The following is a 17727-nucleotide window of genomic DNA, read 5'->3' on the forward strand; positions in this document are numbered from 1 at the left end:
TCCAAGATATTCCTATTATGTGATTTCATAATTCAATTCCAAGTTGACTATCATATGTAGTTGTAGCTTCTAGTTTTAGTTTTGGATATTCCATTTTGGCTTAGTATGCTCTTGTGTTGTGGATTATGATTAAAATGCTTCAAAGTTAGTTTTAGGATGATTCCTTAGCTTCACCTTGAGACTAGACACTAGGAGACATAATCCACATGTTATTATCTATATTACATTTGCAATACCATTGAAGCCTTAGGTTATCCGCATATGTATTTTCCTATGGAGTAATTTAAATTACTCACCCTAGTTGATCATTCTTTTTCATGCAAGGATGTACCCTTCTTGGATGCACATCATCCTGAGCTCGGGGTTTATACTCACATGAAAAGTGTTTAGCATGTTGTATACATCTTTTGGGATATTGATGGTTGTATGTAATATGTTATGTATTATATCTCTTTTGAAGGTGGAAATGGAATTGGGACTAGCTAGTAGACTTCTTGGTTGAGTCCCAAGGTCATTTGTACCTTAGTTCATCCTTTTGTGTAATTTGGAAGGCCATGTAATGAAGTCAAGGGCCACTTCTTTTTAAATGCATGTTAATGTACTTTTTGTATCAAATGTATAATTATGGTATCTTATAAGCCCCTCAATGTAAATGGCAAAATCGGGAGAAGTTCTCGAACCTAGAAATCGTTCCAACTTCCGAAAATTTCTAAAATTAATCTCGTCGCCTCTAATTGACTTAAAATAATTAAAATGTACTTTTAAAATTATTGGCTCAAGAACATGATCCAAACGGCCCTCGAGACCTGCGTGGCACGCAAAATGAGGCACAAAAAATAAATAAAATAAAATAATCCAAAAAAATCCTAGGATATTACAGGTCAGGCCCAAACATTATATGGGCTAAAATTTTGAAACCAAAACACCAAAATCAATATCAAACCACATGCCAAACGGGCCCTAAAACACTAGCTAATATCACATAGGTCCACGAAAAACATATTCAAAACTCAAAAGTAGATAAAATTTAGATTAATATTTTAAATTAAACACGTCACCTTAGATATCATTTTTCTTTATTTTTTTGACAAGTCATTCAAACTTTGAATTATCATGCTTGTTCATATTTAGCTTAATTATGATTGAAACATATTAACAAGTATAGGCTAGGTGTTACAAGGGGAGACTTCCCACATCGGATCCAGATGGAAAGTGAATGGGGTATAATTGGGTAGGTATGTAATACCTGTTGGGATTTATATTTCCTAGCATAACAAATTTCTATTTGGATTAAAGTGACATATGTTCTTAACATATCTAAAATATTTATGCTTTATACAATTGGTGAATTCAATATATTATATTTCGATTCATTATGGAATTGATAGTGTCCACTTGATTACAAGAGATATTTATATATGTATGTGATGTCGATCAATACATGAACACAAATAGTAATCATAAATAATTCATAGTCGGTAATTATGGATGGACTCATTATTAACTAAGACTTGAACTGGATCCGCGTTAGCTAGGTTGAGATATATTGCGAGAGGTATTGTATGAAATTACTTCCTATCACTGTCATGACATTTGACTCTTAAGCATGAGAGAAGTATAGACTCTTTTATTAATTAGTAATTATTTTGATTTGTTCGACAGAATCTTCGGAATCCATAGACTGGTATTTTGGGTAATTATATAATTAATAGTTAGAAGGTTATATTTTCAATATTTACATCATTATTATTTGTATTTATTATGGTTGATCACAAAGTAAATTCAAAGGCCTTCGTGTGTTTTTAGACAAAATGATTTTCTATATATTTATTTATTTAAATTATTATTTTTGCCAAACAAATGTTTTATTGTGATCAAGCCGGAAATAATCAAAGGTACCAAAATAAATATATTAATTTAGTAATCGGATTGGTGACTTTATTTATCCGATAACTAATTATGTATAGAGGGATCAAAGTGCAACATTGACTTAGAGGTTATTTATTACTTTATTAGAGTTCAATTAATTTCTTTTAGTAGAATAGAAATTAATTTATGAAATAATTGAATTGGTTCCATGGATCGGGCCAATTATTAATTTATTGTAGCCAAGAAAATAATAAGTTTAAAGGATTCTCACTCATAACCCAACTTGATATTGGAATCCCATTAGATTTGAGATATTACGTTAATTTTAGAGATTAAGAAAACTATATTGTCTTTAATTATTATTTTTATTTTGCCTATATATATATATATGGAGTCCATGTATATTTTAGATTATGCCTTAATTTGTGAAATAATTTTGGAAGACAAGAAATTATTTTCTCTCTCTAAGATTTTAGGGTTAGTATTCTCATCTAATGGAGGTTCCCACAAGCTTAGCTCTCCAAGGTCATTCATGGAAGTTATGGGTTATTCATAAAGGCAAGACCATTACCAAGAAGATGGAGATTTAAGGAGAAAGCATCTAGCAAATTAAGGGATCTACAATAAGTGAGAACATTTACGTTAGAGGAGAGATATAAGATTTACTCAAACCTTGATGTAAGTTTTCAATCTCTAATTGAATGGATCATCATATTCTTCATGCATAAAGCTTGTCTCTACACATGAATCAAGATTTTTATTTGAAAATCTCTCATAAAGTTTTAAAAACTTCCGATTCCCCATCAGTACCAACTTAAGCTTTTGCAAAACATGGGCAAACGCTTACCCGTTACAATTGATATCAGAGCTAAACCCAATCTTTGATCAGGTGTCACGTCAAATGCCCAGCTTGGAAGGCGTCCGGGTGTTTCACCCGGGTAGGAGGTGGCCCGATCACAACGAGGGCATTGCGAGTTTGGATGGGGGAGAATGTTACATGGGGAGACTTCCCACATCGAATTCGAAAGAAAAGTGAAATGAGTATAGATTGGTGAGTATGCAGCACTACTTAATAATTTAAATTTTTAAAAAATTAGAAAAACGTCCACCCATTACACTTAGTGACAACAAAGGTTCACCAACTCGTAACCCGAGATATGACTCAAGAATTGCGCGCACTTCAAATTGTGAATAAAATTATAATAGTGTCACAACGTGGAATGCACAATTAAGTGTCCTCTCACCGTTTTCTCTCTCTAAGTTGTTTCCTCCCTCTCTCTCTCTCTTTCTCTCTCTCTCTCTGACTTGTCTAATTCAATTCCCATATATTGAATTATTACTCTTGTAATCTCATATACAAGTAATCCTGGTAATTTTGGCTATAAATTTAGCCTCTTCTCATTAATTAATTACCCCTTATCAATTGTGTATATATAGAAGATGATCGAAGCAATCTGTGTACACCTACTAATATGTGTCTGCGTGTCTAAAGTGTCTGTTATTATATTTGATTGGAGCGTGACACAGATGGAGAAAATGGTCACAAGCAGCCAATTAACCCACCTAAACTCTCTTATCTTTCACAAAGTTAGTTAAGGTAGTTGAGCCCCATAACAACTCTAACCTATGTGTTGGTCCCATTAATTCAAACTCCCCATCTATAAATTCCCTCCTCCTCCTCGTCTCTCTCACCAACTTAAACACCAAATTTTCCATTCCCTTCATACCTTCACCTAAAAAAGAAAATACATCTACGTTCTACTCTCAAAGCCAGAAAGTACGTCAGACATGGAAGCTTTCATGCCTTCTTGTTCACGCCTAGTTCCGTGCTTGGTGATAGCTTTGATGGCTTCGATTATGCCAGTCTATGGCCAGACCACATCCCCTTGCACTACTTCCATGATTACCAGCTTCACTCCCTGCATGAATTTCGTCACGAATAGCAGTTCCAACGGAACTTCGCCAACACCTGACTGCTGCAATTCGCTCAAGGCCCTCACCAGCAATGGCACAGACTGTCTGTGCCTCATTGCGACCGGAAGTGTCCCCTTCCAAATACCCATCAACAGAACCCTAGCCATCTCCCTGCCACGAGCTTGTAACATGCCCGGTGTTCCTCTCCAGTGCAAAGGTCACCTCTTTTAACACATGCTTATATATATATAATTCTTCAAGTCTTACTCCAGATACGTGTCGGAACTCATCATTGATCATTTTTCTTTTTTTTTTTCTTTTTCAATGCAGCCTCTGCTGCCCCAATTCCAGCTCCAGGTACAATAAATTTTAAATTCTTTCAATTATAAATCAGCATTAAATAAATTTAACAAACTTTGCTTTATATATAGGTCCTATCGCGCTTGGGCCAAGTATATCTCCCGGAACATCTCAGAGTCCTACAGGTATGTATGTGTTTTTCTAGTAAATTATGGTGTGAAATTTGATTTGTCGCTTAAAAAACAATTTTCAAAAACTTAAAAAATAGAATCGGTTTTTTTTTTAATCAAGTTTTCATAAAAAAGTTTCCAAGTAGATTTTTATACAGTTTTTTAATTTTCAGTTCCCATGAAAACCGAAAATTGAACCCAGCAAAATCTTAGTGTTAGATGTTGCCAAAGCATTGTTATTAACACTTCATTTTGATTCGCAGCTTCTACTGTTCCTAAACCAGTGTCACCGGCTCTGGCACCGGAAGCAAATACAACTCCAGATGTCACTCCAACCGTGGGATCGGAAGCTCCAGCCACAAATACAGGGAGTAGGCCAGTTCTGACCCCATCAGCTGCTCACACTTTTTCACCATCTCTTCTGCTAGCTTTGTTAGGGGCTGTAACTTTGAAGCACTACTATTAGTTTTACTGTTTGTTTTTCCCTCTCCCTCCATCTCTCTCTGGTGTGAGGAATTACTATTGTTTTGTTTCGTATAAATTGATGAGTTCTTTTATTAAATGAAATTTGTAACATTCACGTAATAGACTAATAGTGGAATAAAATATTATTTTTTGTTGAATTATATTCCTATTTCATGGTTAGCGCTAATCCTCGGAATGTTTAGTATAACATTCAATAAGGAAGACAATGAATTAACATGGAAATTTCTCAGTTTCACGGTTGGGATTGTGGAATACAAAGCAATCTTCAGAATTATCAAGTTCGTGGACATTTTAATTAATATATGATCGAGTTCTATCGTAATGCATGCATGACGACTAAACAGGAGACTATAAAAACTAGTTTGGCAATTCAGGCTCTTTATTTTGGGGGCCTATATGGGCTCCCGGGGTTGGGATGTAAGAAAAATTAGCAACTTGACACGAGATTCTCGAACAAGAAAAATGATTCAATAATTTCTAAAAAATCGTTTGCGGTGAAAATCTCATGTACCACTCAATTTCAAGTGAAGAAAGCTCATGCTTCATTTGTGCTTGTTATCAGTCACCAAGAAAGCTATCTAGCTTCCAAGTTGGTTAAGAAAATGTTATTCTTGCTTTCCATCAGTTGAAAGAGTCTCCAACTCACGCCTTATTCTTTTTTTTTTTTTTCTTCCTAATTGGTACTTACACACACTTGTCTTTTCTGAGATTTGAACCCCTGACTTCCATTTGATCCTCGCACCTTATTCAAAATTACCAACTCAATTTGTATGAGTTAAAGAATCCTATATATGAACATTGTGACCAAACAAGTGTATGAATATTGCTACCTTAAGGATTTTTATTCATTATTTATTTATTTTTATTTATCCCGGCAAATTAGGGAAAGGGAGACTCGAACATGGGCACACCTTCTCAGAGAACTATGCGCTTTACCAACAAGACCGCTGGGTAATGCCCTTACCTTAAGGATTTAAGGACCCTAGCTATATTATTGAAAAAATATAACATGTGAGCACTTGATGAATGATGTGATTAGGTAATAAACATGCAAAACCACCACTTTGGACCAGTCATGCGTATGTGCGTGTGTGGTGTGTGTGTATATAACTTGGAGGGCTGAAGACATATGTCAATATACATATACTCTTATTATACATTTGAGTTGCAGTGATGGTCAAATTCACTTGGGTTTTGGCAATTCTACTGTGTTTTTTACCTTCACTAGTAAAAACCCAAATGCAAGATTGCTCCACCTCCATTCAGGGAATAGGGCTTGAACAGTGTTTGGATCAAGGTAATAGCAACTCCAACACCATTGACAATTGCTGCACAGCCCTCCAACACGCACTTGAAATTGGATTCAACTGCTTGTGCTTCCTACTAGCATCCACCACTCCTCTCCTCACCACACCACTTGTATTGCCCTTGTCCAAATACTGTTACGTAACGCTACCTCCATTAACTAAGTGTCGAGGTAATCCTGCATCCATCTTAGTCTTAATTAATTTCTCGCAATCTTTTATTTATATATATTTGTGTTTTATAATTATTTATAGGTCTTGTACGTCCGGTGCCACCACTAAAGCCACCGGCAAGTCCAATGCCAATGCCAATGCCAGTACTACTTCCACCAGATATTGTGAAGGATGATCAGCCGCAAACTTCTGCTCCGACTGGTTTGGTTGTGCCCACGCCACCACGAGAGGTCCAGATTCCGGTGAATTCCCCGACTCCATCACATGAAAATTCTACCATGGTTCCATGGCAGCCACATCTAAGCGCCAATTCTGTTCCTGATTTGAGCAGTGTGTTCACGAGTGGGAATGTGACATCACATGGAGGACACAACACTAAGATTTTGTTACATTTGAGCTTCTTCCTCGCAGGAATGTACTTTTTATGCTTGTAGTACTATTAATATTATAAGACAATAATTTTCTTCATTTTCCTAAATATGCACTACTTTCATTTTTTATCACTCAAAAAAATAAATAAATATAATTAATTATTTATTTATTTAAAGAAAGATGTAATCATAAAGGCTGCCCAGTGATGCTAGGGGTGGGTTGAACTCCTCGACATACATGGACTGACGGACTCAGAAAAGTATGTAAGGGCTGTCCAGTGAGCAACCAAAGTTTTTTTTTTTTTTTTTTTTAAATTTCAGTGGGACAAATTTAAAATTTTATGCATATATAATTCAAAAATAAAAAAAGACCTTTCGGTAACAGGTCCAGCTTATGTGGCATAGTCCTTTTTATCTTTTTTTAGTTAAAAGTGGCATAGTTCTTATCTAAACTCGGAACGAACTCGAGAGCGAAAGCGTGATAGTAGTAGAATTAAGTCATAAATAGTGAGAATTTGAGGAATAGCTCGCAGAACATGAGAGTAGGAGTGCACTCGAAACGTGAAAGCAACATTTATTAAGAAGGATTTTGTAACTTAAGTTCTTATTCAATTGTTGGGTTGCTTGAAAAAAATTAATAATAATAAAATTTCTGGGTTGCAATGTTAGACAAGAACACGGAGGGCATTATTGGAACACACTACAATACACACACTCTTTCCCGCCATTCGTTTCGTTACAGGGCCTTCAACTTCTTCATAACAGAACAGAAAAATCGTCCAGCTCATATTCTCTCTCCTCCCGAAGCAGCAACCAAACGCAGCTTTACAAAACCTTACTCAGCTAACCGTCCATGGCGCCGAACAATCTGACCCTCTTCTTCCCGGCAATGATCGCACTCCTCCTCACGCCGCCACTTCTTGCTGTGGCCTCTACCGCGCCGCCACCAGCGAAAGGCTGTTCTGACGAAATCGTATCATTTTCGCCATGCCTTCCCTACGTCTCCTCTTCCCCAAACAACAGTTCGTCCTCCCCTTCGATTCAGTGCTGCGATGTCTTCTCATCGGCTTTCGACACTGGCGACGCCGACTGCCTCTGTTACCTCAGCCGTCGGCCTCTGCTCCTCGGTTTCCCTGTGAACTCGACTAGACTCTTCTCTCTCTCTTCTCTCTGTCCTCCAAAGAATGCCGAATCTCAGACTCGTGGCTCCCTCCAATCCATCTGCTCAGGTTAGGTTTTGATCTTCGTATTTTAATTGAATTTCATAATTAATTTGTACCGATCTTCGAAGTGAGTGACGAAATTGAAGAGCGATATACACTCATTTATGTATCTATGTGTGTTTGCATCGATCGCTCGGCTCTGGATTTACATATTTTGATTCAATTCATGCTTTCAGAATTTAAATTTCATTCGAATTTGTTGTTAATTTTGAACATTTCGAATTTGGTGCGCATCTTCGTCTTCAAGTGAAATCAAAGAGCGGTACACACATATATACGGAGTATATATGTATGTGTTTGTGCCTGTTTGTTCGTGTGTGTGTATATATATATATATATATATATAGGTGTGTATGTATATATTTATGTGTGTGTTATTATGTGAAAAAATATCTTTATAGGTTTTGCCTTCCCCTGATTTAGGCGTAGGATAACAATCTAACAATTCATGCGCACGTTAGCTCTTCAGAGCTCTGTGCTGCAGATGAACTCGTGTCCACTCAACCTAAATGTCAAATTTGTATAGGATGAAGAAACCCCGAAGCTTAGAAGCATGAAGGTGTTTGAATTAGAGAGGTGTAAATAATTAATCTCAATTAACCATGATAATCACTAGCAGTACAAAAAAAAAAATAAAAAAACAATATTTAAACAAAATTACACACTCTGGTTGTAGCATGAACCTTTCATTAATTTGGAATTGTATATCTAATGTGGCTTTCTTATTAATAATTCAAGCACCTATGAACCATATTCACATATGCTTACAGATATGTGCATATTATAACATAGCCGTGCATAAGTGGAAGGTAAAAGAAAAAATATGACAACCCTGATCTTCCTTGTGAATGAATGTACTTAGTGTTGAAAATAAACTTGATTTTAGTATTTAGTATTTTCAAGTATTTTTGTATCCATGATGCATGTGTTAATTTAGCATGTTAGTGGATAGTAAATTGTCTTAGTGGGAGTTAAGGTTATGTAAAATAAAGAGTCATGAGAGTTAAACCTAACAAATACTATGTTAGTGGGAGTTATGCATATTGAAGATTATGTTAGTGGGAGATAGGAGAGTTATGGACATTTAAATGTAATGGTTACACATACATATGTGAGGCCTATATATTCATGTACTCTAGTCAAATAATAGATAAAAGTGAAATAAAAAGTATTTTCCTCCATTTCTATTCTCTTCCAAATAGTATAGTGTTGTGTGTGTAACTAGGCCACTATTTCCAACAAAGTAGTATCAGAGCCTAGACGATCCTGAAGGCCAGACGAAGTTGATCCTAGAAGGTTCAACATTTGAGAGAAACATGTTTCTCCTTGATGATGATGAAGGGGAGAAAATGTATTTTCTTAGTGAAAAGATAATGTTCTCTAATTACAAGAGAATGAGAATCATCATGACTTCATACCTCAAAGCATGCGATTTGTGGGATATTGTTGGAGAAGAGCCAAAGAATGGTATATCCAACAAGCTTCATGAAAAGAAAGAAGATAAGGCATTTGTAGTGTTGCAAAAGGCAATACATCAAGAAATTTGGGAGTATTTTGGAGAGTCCAAAACTCCAAGTTGTATTTGGAAGATGCTAGAGACCATCGTTTCCAATCATAGAGGTGAATCACTACCCATGGAGTATTGGGTACAATGCTTTGAGAATGATGAGTTTACGAAAGATGATTATGAAAGTCTTGAAGACAAAGTTGTGGAGAATGAAGAGGTGTATCGTGCAAAAGAAGTTGAAGATTTTGGAGATTCAAAAGTTGAAGGAGAATTTGAAATGGTGAATAAGGAAGAGGTAAGAAAAGGTGTTAAAGAAGAGATTGAAAAAGTGAAGGAGGATGAAGTGAAAATAGAAGATTTAGAAGAAGGAAGTGCTAAAGAAGAGGCAAAAGTTCAAGTTGGTGAATTAACATCTTCAGGTATGGTTATAAATTCCACCTTGAAAGAAGTTATATTTGACTTATTTGATGAAATTATTATTTCTTCATATTCATCAAATAATGCTTATTTTGTGGAGAATGATGAACTTCTCTTAAAGAAAGTTGTTCCAAAGAAGTATGAGATTGAAGTCCAGGATGATAAGAAATTCTCATATTATTTTTTAAAAAATAGTTTGGAGAATTTTATAATTGATACAGGTTAAGTGAATATGAAATTATTTTTTGACTCTAAAGAAGAAGTATATGTGAAGTTGAAGATTCATAAAAAATTTAAGAAGAAAAAAGATCAATGATGTGCTTGTATAAAGAGGATGATATATGATTATGTGAAGACATCAAACAAGCATTTGAAGAAGTTTCACAAGCCCTACACATCAATGGAAATGGCCAAGAAGATTGAAGCTATTGAAGGAGGTGGAATTGAAGATCGACTATCGAACTTTTGATCAAGCCCCCAAGATTAATAAGAAGGTTTTTCAAGTTACAAAATCAAGTTTAAAGGGGGGTGTTGAAAATAAACTTGATTTTAGTATTTAGTATTTTCAAGTATTTTTGTATCCATGATACATGTGTTAATTTAGCATGTTAGTGGATAGTAAATTGTCTTAGTGGGAGTTAAGGTTATGTAAAATAAAGAGTCATGAGAGTTAAACCTAACAAATACTATGTTAGTGGGAGTTATGCATATTGAAGATTATGTTAGTGGGAGATAGGAGAGTTATGGACATTTAAATGTAATGGTTACACATACATATGTGAGGCCTATATATTCATATACTCTAGTCAAATAATAGATAAAAGTGAAATAAAAAGTATTTTCCTCCATTTCTATTCTCTTCCAAATAGTATAGTGTGGTGTGTGTAACTAGGCCACTATTTCCAACACTTAGTCAAAAAAGTTGATGGCTCTAGCTTTTTTCAAGTGACTCCATTAAATTATATATAGTTTGGGATAAAAGATCTCAAGTTTTCATGTTATGCTTCACACATTCAATAAAATATATTCCCATTGAGAATAATCAGGATGCAAATTCAACCCCTTTTCTTTTCTTTCAATAATAACTAGATGCATGTTCTCCAGAAAGTTTATTTATACTTGTATGTGTTTGTGTGTGTGTTCATATCGTATGTATATGTATGTCTGTATGTATATATGTAGACAGATGTATGTATATATATATATATATATATATATATATGAATGTGTGTGTTATTGTGTGAAGTAATATATTTCTAGGTTTTGGCTTCCCCTAATTTAGGCGTAGGTTAACAATCTAATCAATTCATGCGCGAGTTAGCCCTTCACAGTGGTCTGTGCTGCAGATGAACTCGTGTCCACTCAACCTGATTAAGTGTCAAATTTGTATAGAATGAAGAAACCGCAAAGCTTTACAAGCATCAAAGGGTTTGAATTAGAGACTGTAAATAATTCATCTCAATTAACCATGATAATCCCTAGTTGTACAAAAAAATAAACACGAGTAAATTAAAACAATATTTAAACAAAATTACATACTCTGCTTGTAACATGAACCTGCCATTAGTTCTAAATTGTATGTCTTAACAACTCAAGCACTTATGAATCATATTCATATATATATACAGATAAGTGTATTTGTAAATAAAAAATAAATACAGATATATGCATATTAATATAACATAACTGTGCATAAGTGGACATGCAATTAGTGATGCCTTTTTTTTTAGTAGTATTTACATACATATGCTTGGTTGATAATTAAATAAAGATACAATAAGAAAGGTAAAAGAAAAAATATGACAACTCTGATCTTCCTTGTGAATGAATGTATTTTGAGACTCTAATACAAAAAATTTAGATTATTAGTTTGGCTTTGAGCATTCTTGATAAAAGTTGATGACTCTAGCTTTTTTCAAGTGATTCCATTAATTTATATATAGTTTGGCTTTGAGCATTCTTGGTACAAGTTCTCAAGTTTTCATGTTATGCTTCACACATTCATTAAAATTTATTCTAAATTGAGAATAATCCGATTGCAAATTCAACCTTTTTTTCTTTTCTTTCAATAATAATCAGATGCATATTTTCCGGAAAGTTTAATTATTACTTCATGTCTCATTCTATTTTTTTCAATTTATTGTGCATCAGGATCACTAAAGCTGCCTCCTCTCCTTAGCATAATTGGTATGTTAATTTTATTTTTATTTCTCTAATTCCCCAGAAATCATGGAATTACTCATGGTGTGAATTTATCTAGCAGGTCCCGGAATTCCAAGACATCATGATTCTGGTAATCTCAATTAGTAAATCACTTTTTCATTATATTTTCTACAACTTTTTCGTCCTCTACAGTTATTTATTGGATTACAAATTTGGGATAATTTTTTTTTATTTTTTTTATGCTTCATGTTTTTTTAATACATTTTGTCTCAGAATTACTCATCTTTGAAACTTCTACATTTAGAAACCAAATTTAGTTTGTAGACAAAATAATGCCTAGGTAAGCTATCTGGGGAGGTCTCCTGTAATTAGTACTGAAACTTGAGCTCATTTACCTTACCATATGATAAAAAAAAAATTAACCATGGAAATGATAGTCACACAATAATTTGGAAGAAACCTTGGATAACATACAGAATGTGAAACATCAGCAACTGTAATAACATGGTCTGAAACACTATATTTGTATCACTAAATTTGGGAATTCTTTTTTTTTTTTTTTCGTGTTTTTAATGTGTCAAGTTGTCTGAGAGATACTTTTTTTTTTCTAATTGGCACTCACACACATGTCTCCACCGAAATTCGAACCCCTTACCTCCCTTTGAAAAGCCTGAGACATGCTCATCTTTGCCACTTCCGCATTTAGAGACCAAATTTAGTTTATAGACAAAATAGTGCCAAGGTAAGCTAGCTTTGGAGGTCTCCTATGATAAAAATAACGATGGAAATGATATTGACATAGTAACTTTGGAAGAAACCTTGGATAACATACCGAATTGAAAAATCAGCAACTGTAATAACATGGTCTGAAACTACTACCATTTGTGACACTATTTTGCAGGTCGCGATAATTCCACGCCACCTTCTATGACCTCACCGCCACCACAATCTGCTGATACTTCTTCACCCACGAAACCAAGCTCGTCGCCAGCCCCTGCCTCGTCTTCTTCATCTGCAGCAAAACGGATTAACAACCGCTACAGCTGGATTTCACTCGGACTGATGGTTTTGCTTCTTCCCATCTTCACTTCACATTAGTGCTACACACCCATCACACATTTTCACCCATAATCGTACCTACTTTTGGCTTTGTCAGCACAAACTGCTCTATTGGCATGTAATAAGTGTAAATCAATGGAATCTGCATAGTCTAGGTCTCAATAAGAAGTTCATGTTCATGAATATAGTCATGCTCAAAGAAATTTCCTCCTAATATTTTGGATAGCATGTAATTTAGTGACAGGTTTGCTATTGCCAGGAAAGTTCACTCAAATTTCTGGTTCCTTTAATATTTGTAAGGTGAGATTTTCTGCAGCGAACTAACTGGCCATATATCACCTCATACAACTAGAAAAGGAAAACATTTTAGCTATGTTTGGATGTATGGAATTTGAGCTTTTGAATTGAAATCAGTGGAATTGGAGAAAAGTTTGTTTCAAAATCACGGAAAATTGAACTAAAATTTTCTCCAATTTCAATTCCAAAACTCCAATTCTTTGTAGCCGAATAAATAAAAAATAAAAAATAAATGAGAGTAGATTGGAAGAATGTGTGAAATTACAACTTTTGAAAATTGCAAGAAACAATGTGTGAAGGCATTTTAAGAATAATGACTTTGAAAAGTTTCTAGCACACACCCACCCCTAAAAATGATGGCTTGGAGTTCAAAACAAGAGTTTTTTAGGACACTGCAATAGTTATGGAGCTTGGAGTTTTAAAATTATGGCTATGAAGCCATCCTGCTCAAAGTTTTGAAAACGTGTAAGAAGTGAAAATGAGGTTGTAAAAACCATGAGATAGTGAAAACAAATTTGTTTCTATTTTATTTCATCAATGAATGCAAACGAGCAATAATAAAGTGGGTGTGCATAATATAAACCTAACAAGGGAAATTAGGGTTTTAAAGTGCAAAGGAACTCGTTCTCACTTCAATCACTACAAAGATGTAGTTTAGAAAAGTTTCCACATACAAGACTACATATTAAGGTGATGACAAGTGGTTCATGCACACAAAAAGATGAGGCTTATGCAAAGAAGGGGAAAAGAAGAGACATGCAAAATTAGGGTTAGAAAGTACTTCCTGACTGCCTTTTACCTTAAGAAGCATGGATATCAATTGTGGTCACAAATAGGATACAACATCAATACGTCGACATGTCAAATTATAAAAAATTAGAATACGAAAAAAAAAATTATAAATTTTCATTTATATATTTATTGAATGATATAATTGCAGAACTTCAATTAATTTATAAATTCTATATTGAAATTAAAAAAGTTAGAGAATAACGTTTTTCAAATAACAGAAATAATATGTTATATTATATATATATATATATATATATATATATATATATTATTATCCTAACTTATCATGATGGTTATGTTTTTATTTTTTAGAGGCTTTGATATATGTTCATAATATTATTTTCAAGACTATCATGTGTCTGTTTTATGTAAGACAAATAGTGTAGGATGTGTCAGTCAATTGTCCGAAACGCGTTGACCAATTGTCTAAGATATATCGACCAAGTGTTGTGTAAGCCAAGTATCCGAATTTTGTTTTTAAAAAAAGAAAGAAAAAAAAATCTTTTTAGATAATGAACATGGTTTTAAAGTGTCAGACACATGTCTAAGAGTGTCCATAGAGTGTCTGTGTCAGATATGGATACGGCACATCATAGAAGTGCCTATGCTTCTTAGCTTTTACCTCTTGTGATACCCTTAGATCTCCGGATGCGGGTTGGCCAGGCCCACACCCGATTACCCGAGGATATCAAATCAATTAGCAATTAACGAACACAGAATAAAAAATATAATTAACAAGAATGATTAAAAACGCTGAAAGAACTAAAACAATAAACCAAAAATTGAAACCTTAAAATAAAAATTTTCATTGATAAATAAAACTATTCTGATACAACTGATCCTCCACGAATACAAATCGTTCTCCAATTTATACAACTCGGGAATCCATCTAGTGGACCCCTAAAAATATCCCACTGAACTCAAAAGACTGGAAATAAAACTCAAGTCCACAACATGAAATAAAATCCTATGTCATCGGTGGAGTGAATAACTGTATCTGCTCAATACGATCCAGCTCTAGGCCTGGAACTGACAAACACCTGTAAAAATAAGAGTGGGTCAGGCTCACATGCAAATTCTTCTCTAACTGCAATCCAAACAGTGACCTGATACGCAGATACACCCTAGATATCTCAACAATATCTATATAGTCCGTAATAGATAAATATATATCCACACTACAGGACTCTCACTAAACTATGCTGAAGGTCTCAACCTGCAATACGCACCTGAGTGAGCATGACTACCTAAGCCTAACAGAGTATACCTCAACCAACATAGCTAGTTACGCATCCTACTGCATATACGCACCCTAACCAACGAGTCTGAGACTCAAGCTCATCTCGTGGTACCATAAAAATATATTTAAAATCCATTCATATCCATCCATAGGAAATCCCATAAATCGTTCGGCTTATTCAACCGCACAGACTTATATAAGAGATCCAATAAGTCGTTCAGCTTATTCAACTGCACAGACTTAAATAAGAGATCCAATAAGTCGTTTAACTTATTCAACTGCACAGACTTAAATATAAGGAGAATTATATTTTTATAATTCGTACCCTTATTCCAAAATAGGTAGGACTGAGTATTTTGAATCAGTCTGTCCCTAGTATGCCACTGTCTCATACCAGTGTATACAATCCACAAAATCCATATAATTGATTGAACAGTTAAAATTGTTCACCAATTAAAATCCATAAGGTAGGAATTAGCGTTTTGAGCTAAACCATACCTAGTATGTCACCGTCCCATACCGATGCATACAATCCTCCATATTCATGTAAATTACAACATATAAATAATAAGCAAGTAATTTACAGTCCAAAACCATTCCAAATAATTGCAGAAGAGTATTTAGTATTTCAAAAATTTAAATCCAAAACCATGTAAATTACAACCGATACATAACAGTTTAGCAATTTACAATCCAAAACCAAAATCCAAATAATTGCAGAAGAGTATTTAGTATTTCAGCAATTTAAATCCAAGAGTTAACCCATGTATTGTTTAACAGTTTATCAACTAGCATCCAGAGTATGAATAGATCAGTTTTAGTAAATCAACAACTCTATCATGCAATTTAAAAAGTTTTAAAATCATAATTTTGTCCAAGAATTTGCTAAACTTAATTCTAAATTACTTCTAGCAATTCAGTTCCTTTTATCCGTCAAAAGCAAGCTAGGTTGCATACTTGTATACTGTTTTATTGTTCTTGCACCGAGCCATAAACTATGCTATGAGTCCAATTTGTTAATTAAAAGACTCCCTCATGCATCTAAAATTTAATTTAGAATCATGTTATAGCACCCTAAATTGTCAAATTAAAATTAGACAATTTATTTCCTTCCAGCTGTTAACCGTAGGCAAAATTGTTAATTAGCGCACTTTTAATTCTATTAAAACAAAGGGGTATTTTATGCAATTCAAGACCTTGATTACATGTTAAAATAATGTTTTGAAAACCCCATTAAAGTTTTAAAACTGTTTAGAAACCCCAAGTGCCCAAAAAGTTACTTAAAAAGTCACAGTACGCATTAAATTGGGTAGAGCCTGCTCTTGGAAAATTAGAGCAGGCACTAATCAGCCTAGAGCCGGCTCAGAGGAGTTTAGAGCCTGCTCTTGTTGAGGTAGAGCCTGCTCTACTCTTTCTAGAGCTGGCTCTACTCATGGGAAAGCCGAATTCCTCCCCCTCTGAGAGCTTCAGTCCCTTTCTGCTTCATTTCAGTCCGTTTGCTCTCTCTGGACCATTCCTACCACTCTGTTGATTTCTAAAACTCATCTTAAGAGTCTTATAACACCCTAGTAACATTCCCATGATTCGTTTACAGAAGTTGAAATCAAATTAAAACTAAATTTGTTACCGAAACAAAACATGCTTTAGGAACAAAACTGAAACTATTTTGCAATATCAGTTCCATTCCAATCCCCTCTGTTCCTCCTCACTACTGAACTTAGGAGTCTTATCTAATCCCAGTAGCATCCCAATCATTCGTTTATAGTTGTTGAAAGAAAACACAGTAACTAAAATTCCAACAGAATTTACACACTTTAAGAAAACAAAACTAAAACAGACTTGCACGAATTGTAACAGATTTAATTTCAACAACAAACAGACCATCAATATAGCATATATTAACCATGTAAATTCTAGTTCTTGATTAATTAAACCCTATAGACTATCTAGCTGCACAGAACATAAGCTAAAGGGAAGGAGGAAGAAAAGAACTTGCCTTTCGGTTTCGGTTTGAAACCTTTCAACGTCGTCTTCTTCCTAAACTTTCCGGCGATCGTGACCGCCGTCAAGGATTCCTCTGCTCCGGTTCTAACCCTCAAACAGCCCTCAAGCTTCCTCCTTAGTCCGGCTTACAATCCTTGGCTCAAACCCTACCTTCCTCTCCTTCAGTTTTTCCCTTAAACTCTCTGTTTCACTCTCTGTATTTTCACTATTCGTGAATAAGGTTTGTGCTTACAACCCTAAGCAGACCCTTATTGTTTTATTTATAGGCTTAGGAAAAGATATTAACCCTAATTCTACTTTAATCGTAGAAACGGAAATCAACAATTCCTTACATCTCTAAGGCGGCTTAATTAAACAAGGCGACTTTATTCAAACGTGACGGTAAAGAGACAAAACCCTAATAATTTAACCTATTTAATTAAATAAAATAAAATAAA

The 17727-nt window shown here is 34.5% G+C and overlaps 3 protein-coding genes across 3 annotated transcripts; all 3 read left to right on the top strand.

Moving 5' to 3' along the window:
- Window positions 1-3621: 3621 nt before the first annotated feature.
- On the top strand, window positions 3622-4843 carry LOC132294979 (non-specific lipid transfer protein GPI-anchored 20). Its single transcript, XM_059793072.1, has 4 exons — window positions 3622-4000; window positions 4114-4140; window positions 4215-4268; window positions 4517-4843. The coding sequence occupies exons 1-4, from the start codon at window positions 3658-3660 to the stop codon at window positions 4717-4719; spliced, it is 627 nt and encodes a 208-aa protein (XP_059649055.1). The 5' UTR covers window positions 3622-3657; the 3' UTR covers window positions 4720-4843.
- A 1135-nt stretch (window positions 4844-5978) lies between these two features.
- LOC132271221 (classical arabinogalactan protein 9-like) lies at window positions 5979-6651 on the top strand. Its single transcript, XM_059772543.1, has 2 exons — window positions 5979-6216; window positions 6299-6651. The coding sequence occupies exons 1-2, from the start codon at window positions 5979-5981 to the stop codon at window positions 6649-6651; spliced, it is 591 nt and encodes a 196-aa protein (XP_059628526.1).
- Window positions 6652-7441: 790 nt separating this feature from the next.
- LOC132271228 (non-specific lipid transfer protein GPI-anchored 25) lies at window positions 7442-7822 on the top strand. The gene has a single exon (XM_059772554.1). It carries the CDS (start codon window positions 7442-7444, stop codon window positions 7820-7822), a length of 381 nt encoding a protein of 126 aa, XP_059628537.1.
- The last annotated feature ends 9905 nt before the right edge of the window (window positions 7823-17727 follow it).

Source organism: Cornus florida, unplaced genomic scaffold, assembly GCF_030987335.1.
Source record: "Cornus florida cultivar Cherokee Brave unplaced genomic scaffold, ASM3098733v1 CherokeeBrave_3.0.0_Hap2_Chr01, whole genome shotgun sequence".
NCBI classification, from domain to species: Eukaryota; Viridiplantae; Streptophyta; class Magnoliopsida; order Cornales; family Cornaceae; genus Cornus; species Cornus florida.

Excerpts from the sequence above, each read along its gene's own strand:
- LOC132271221 (XM_059772543.1), top strand. The coding sequence starts at position 5,979 with ATGCAAGATTGCTCCACCTCCATTCAGGGAATAGGGCTTGAACAGTGT. Across the intron at positions 6,217-6,298 it reads TCCATTAACTAAGTGTCGAG|GTCTTGTACGTCCGGTGCCA; the intron begins GTAATCCTGCAT and ends AATTATTTATAG.
- LOC132271228 (XM_059772554.1), top strand. The coding sequence starts at position 7,442 with ATGGCGCCGAACAATCTGACCCTCTTCTTCCCGGCAATGATCGCACTC.
- LOC132294979 (XM_059793072.1), top strand. The coding sequence starts at position 3,658 with ATGGAAGCTTTCATGCCTTCTTGTTCACGCCTAGTTCCGTGCTTGGTG. Across the intron at positions 4,141-4,214 it reads TGCCCCAATTCCAGCTCCAG|GTCCTATCGCGCTTGGGCCA; the intron begins GTACAATAAATT and ends CTTTATATATAG. Across the intron at positions 4,269-4,516 it reads AACATCTCAGAGTCCTACAG|CTTCTACTGTTCCTAAACCA; the intron begins GTATGTATGTGT and ends TTTGATTCGCAG.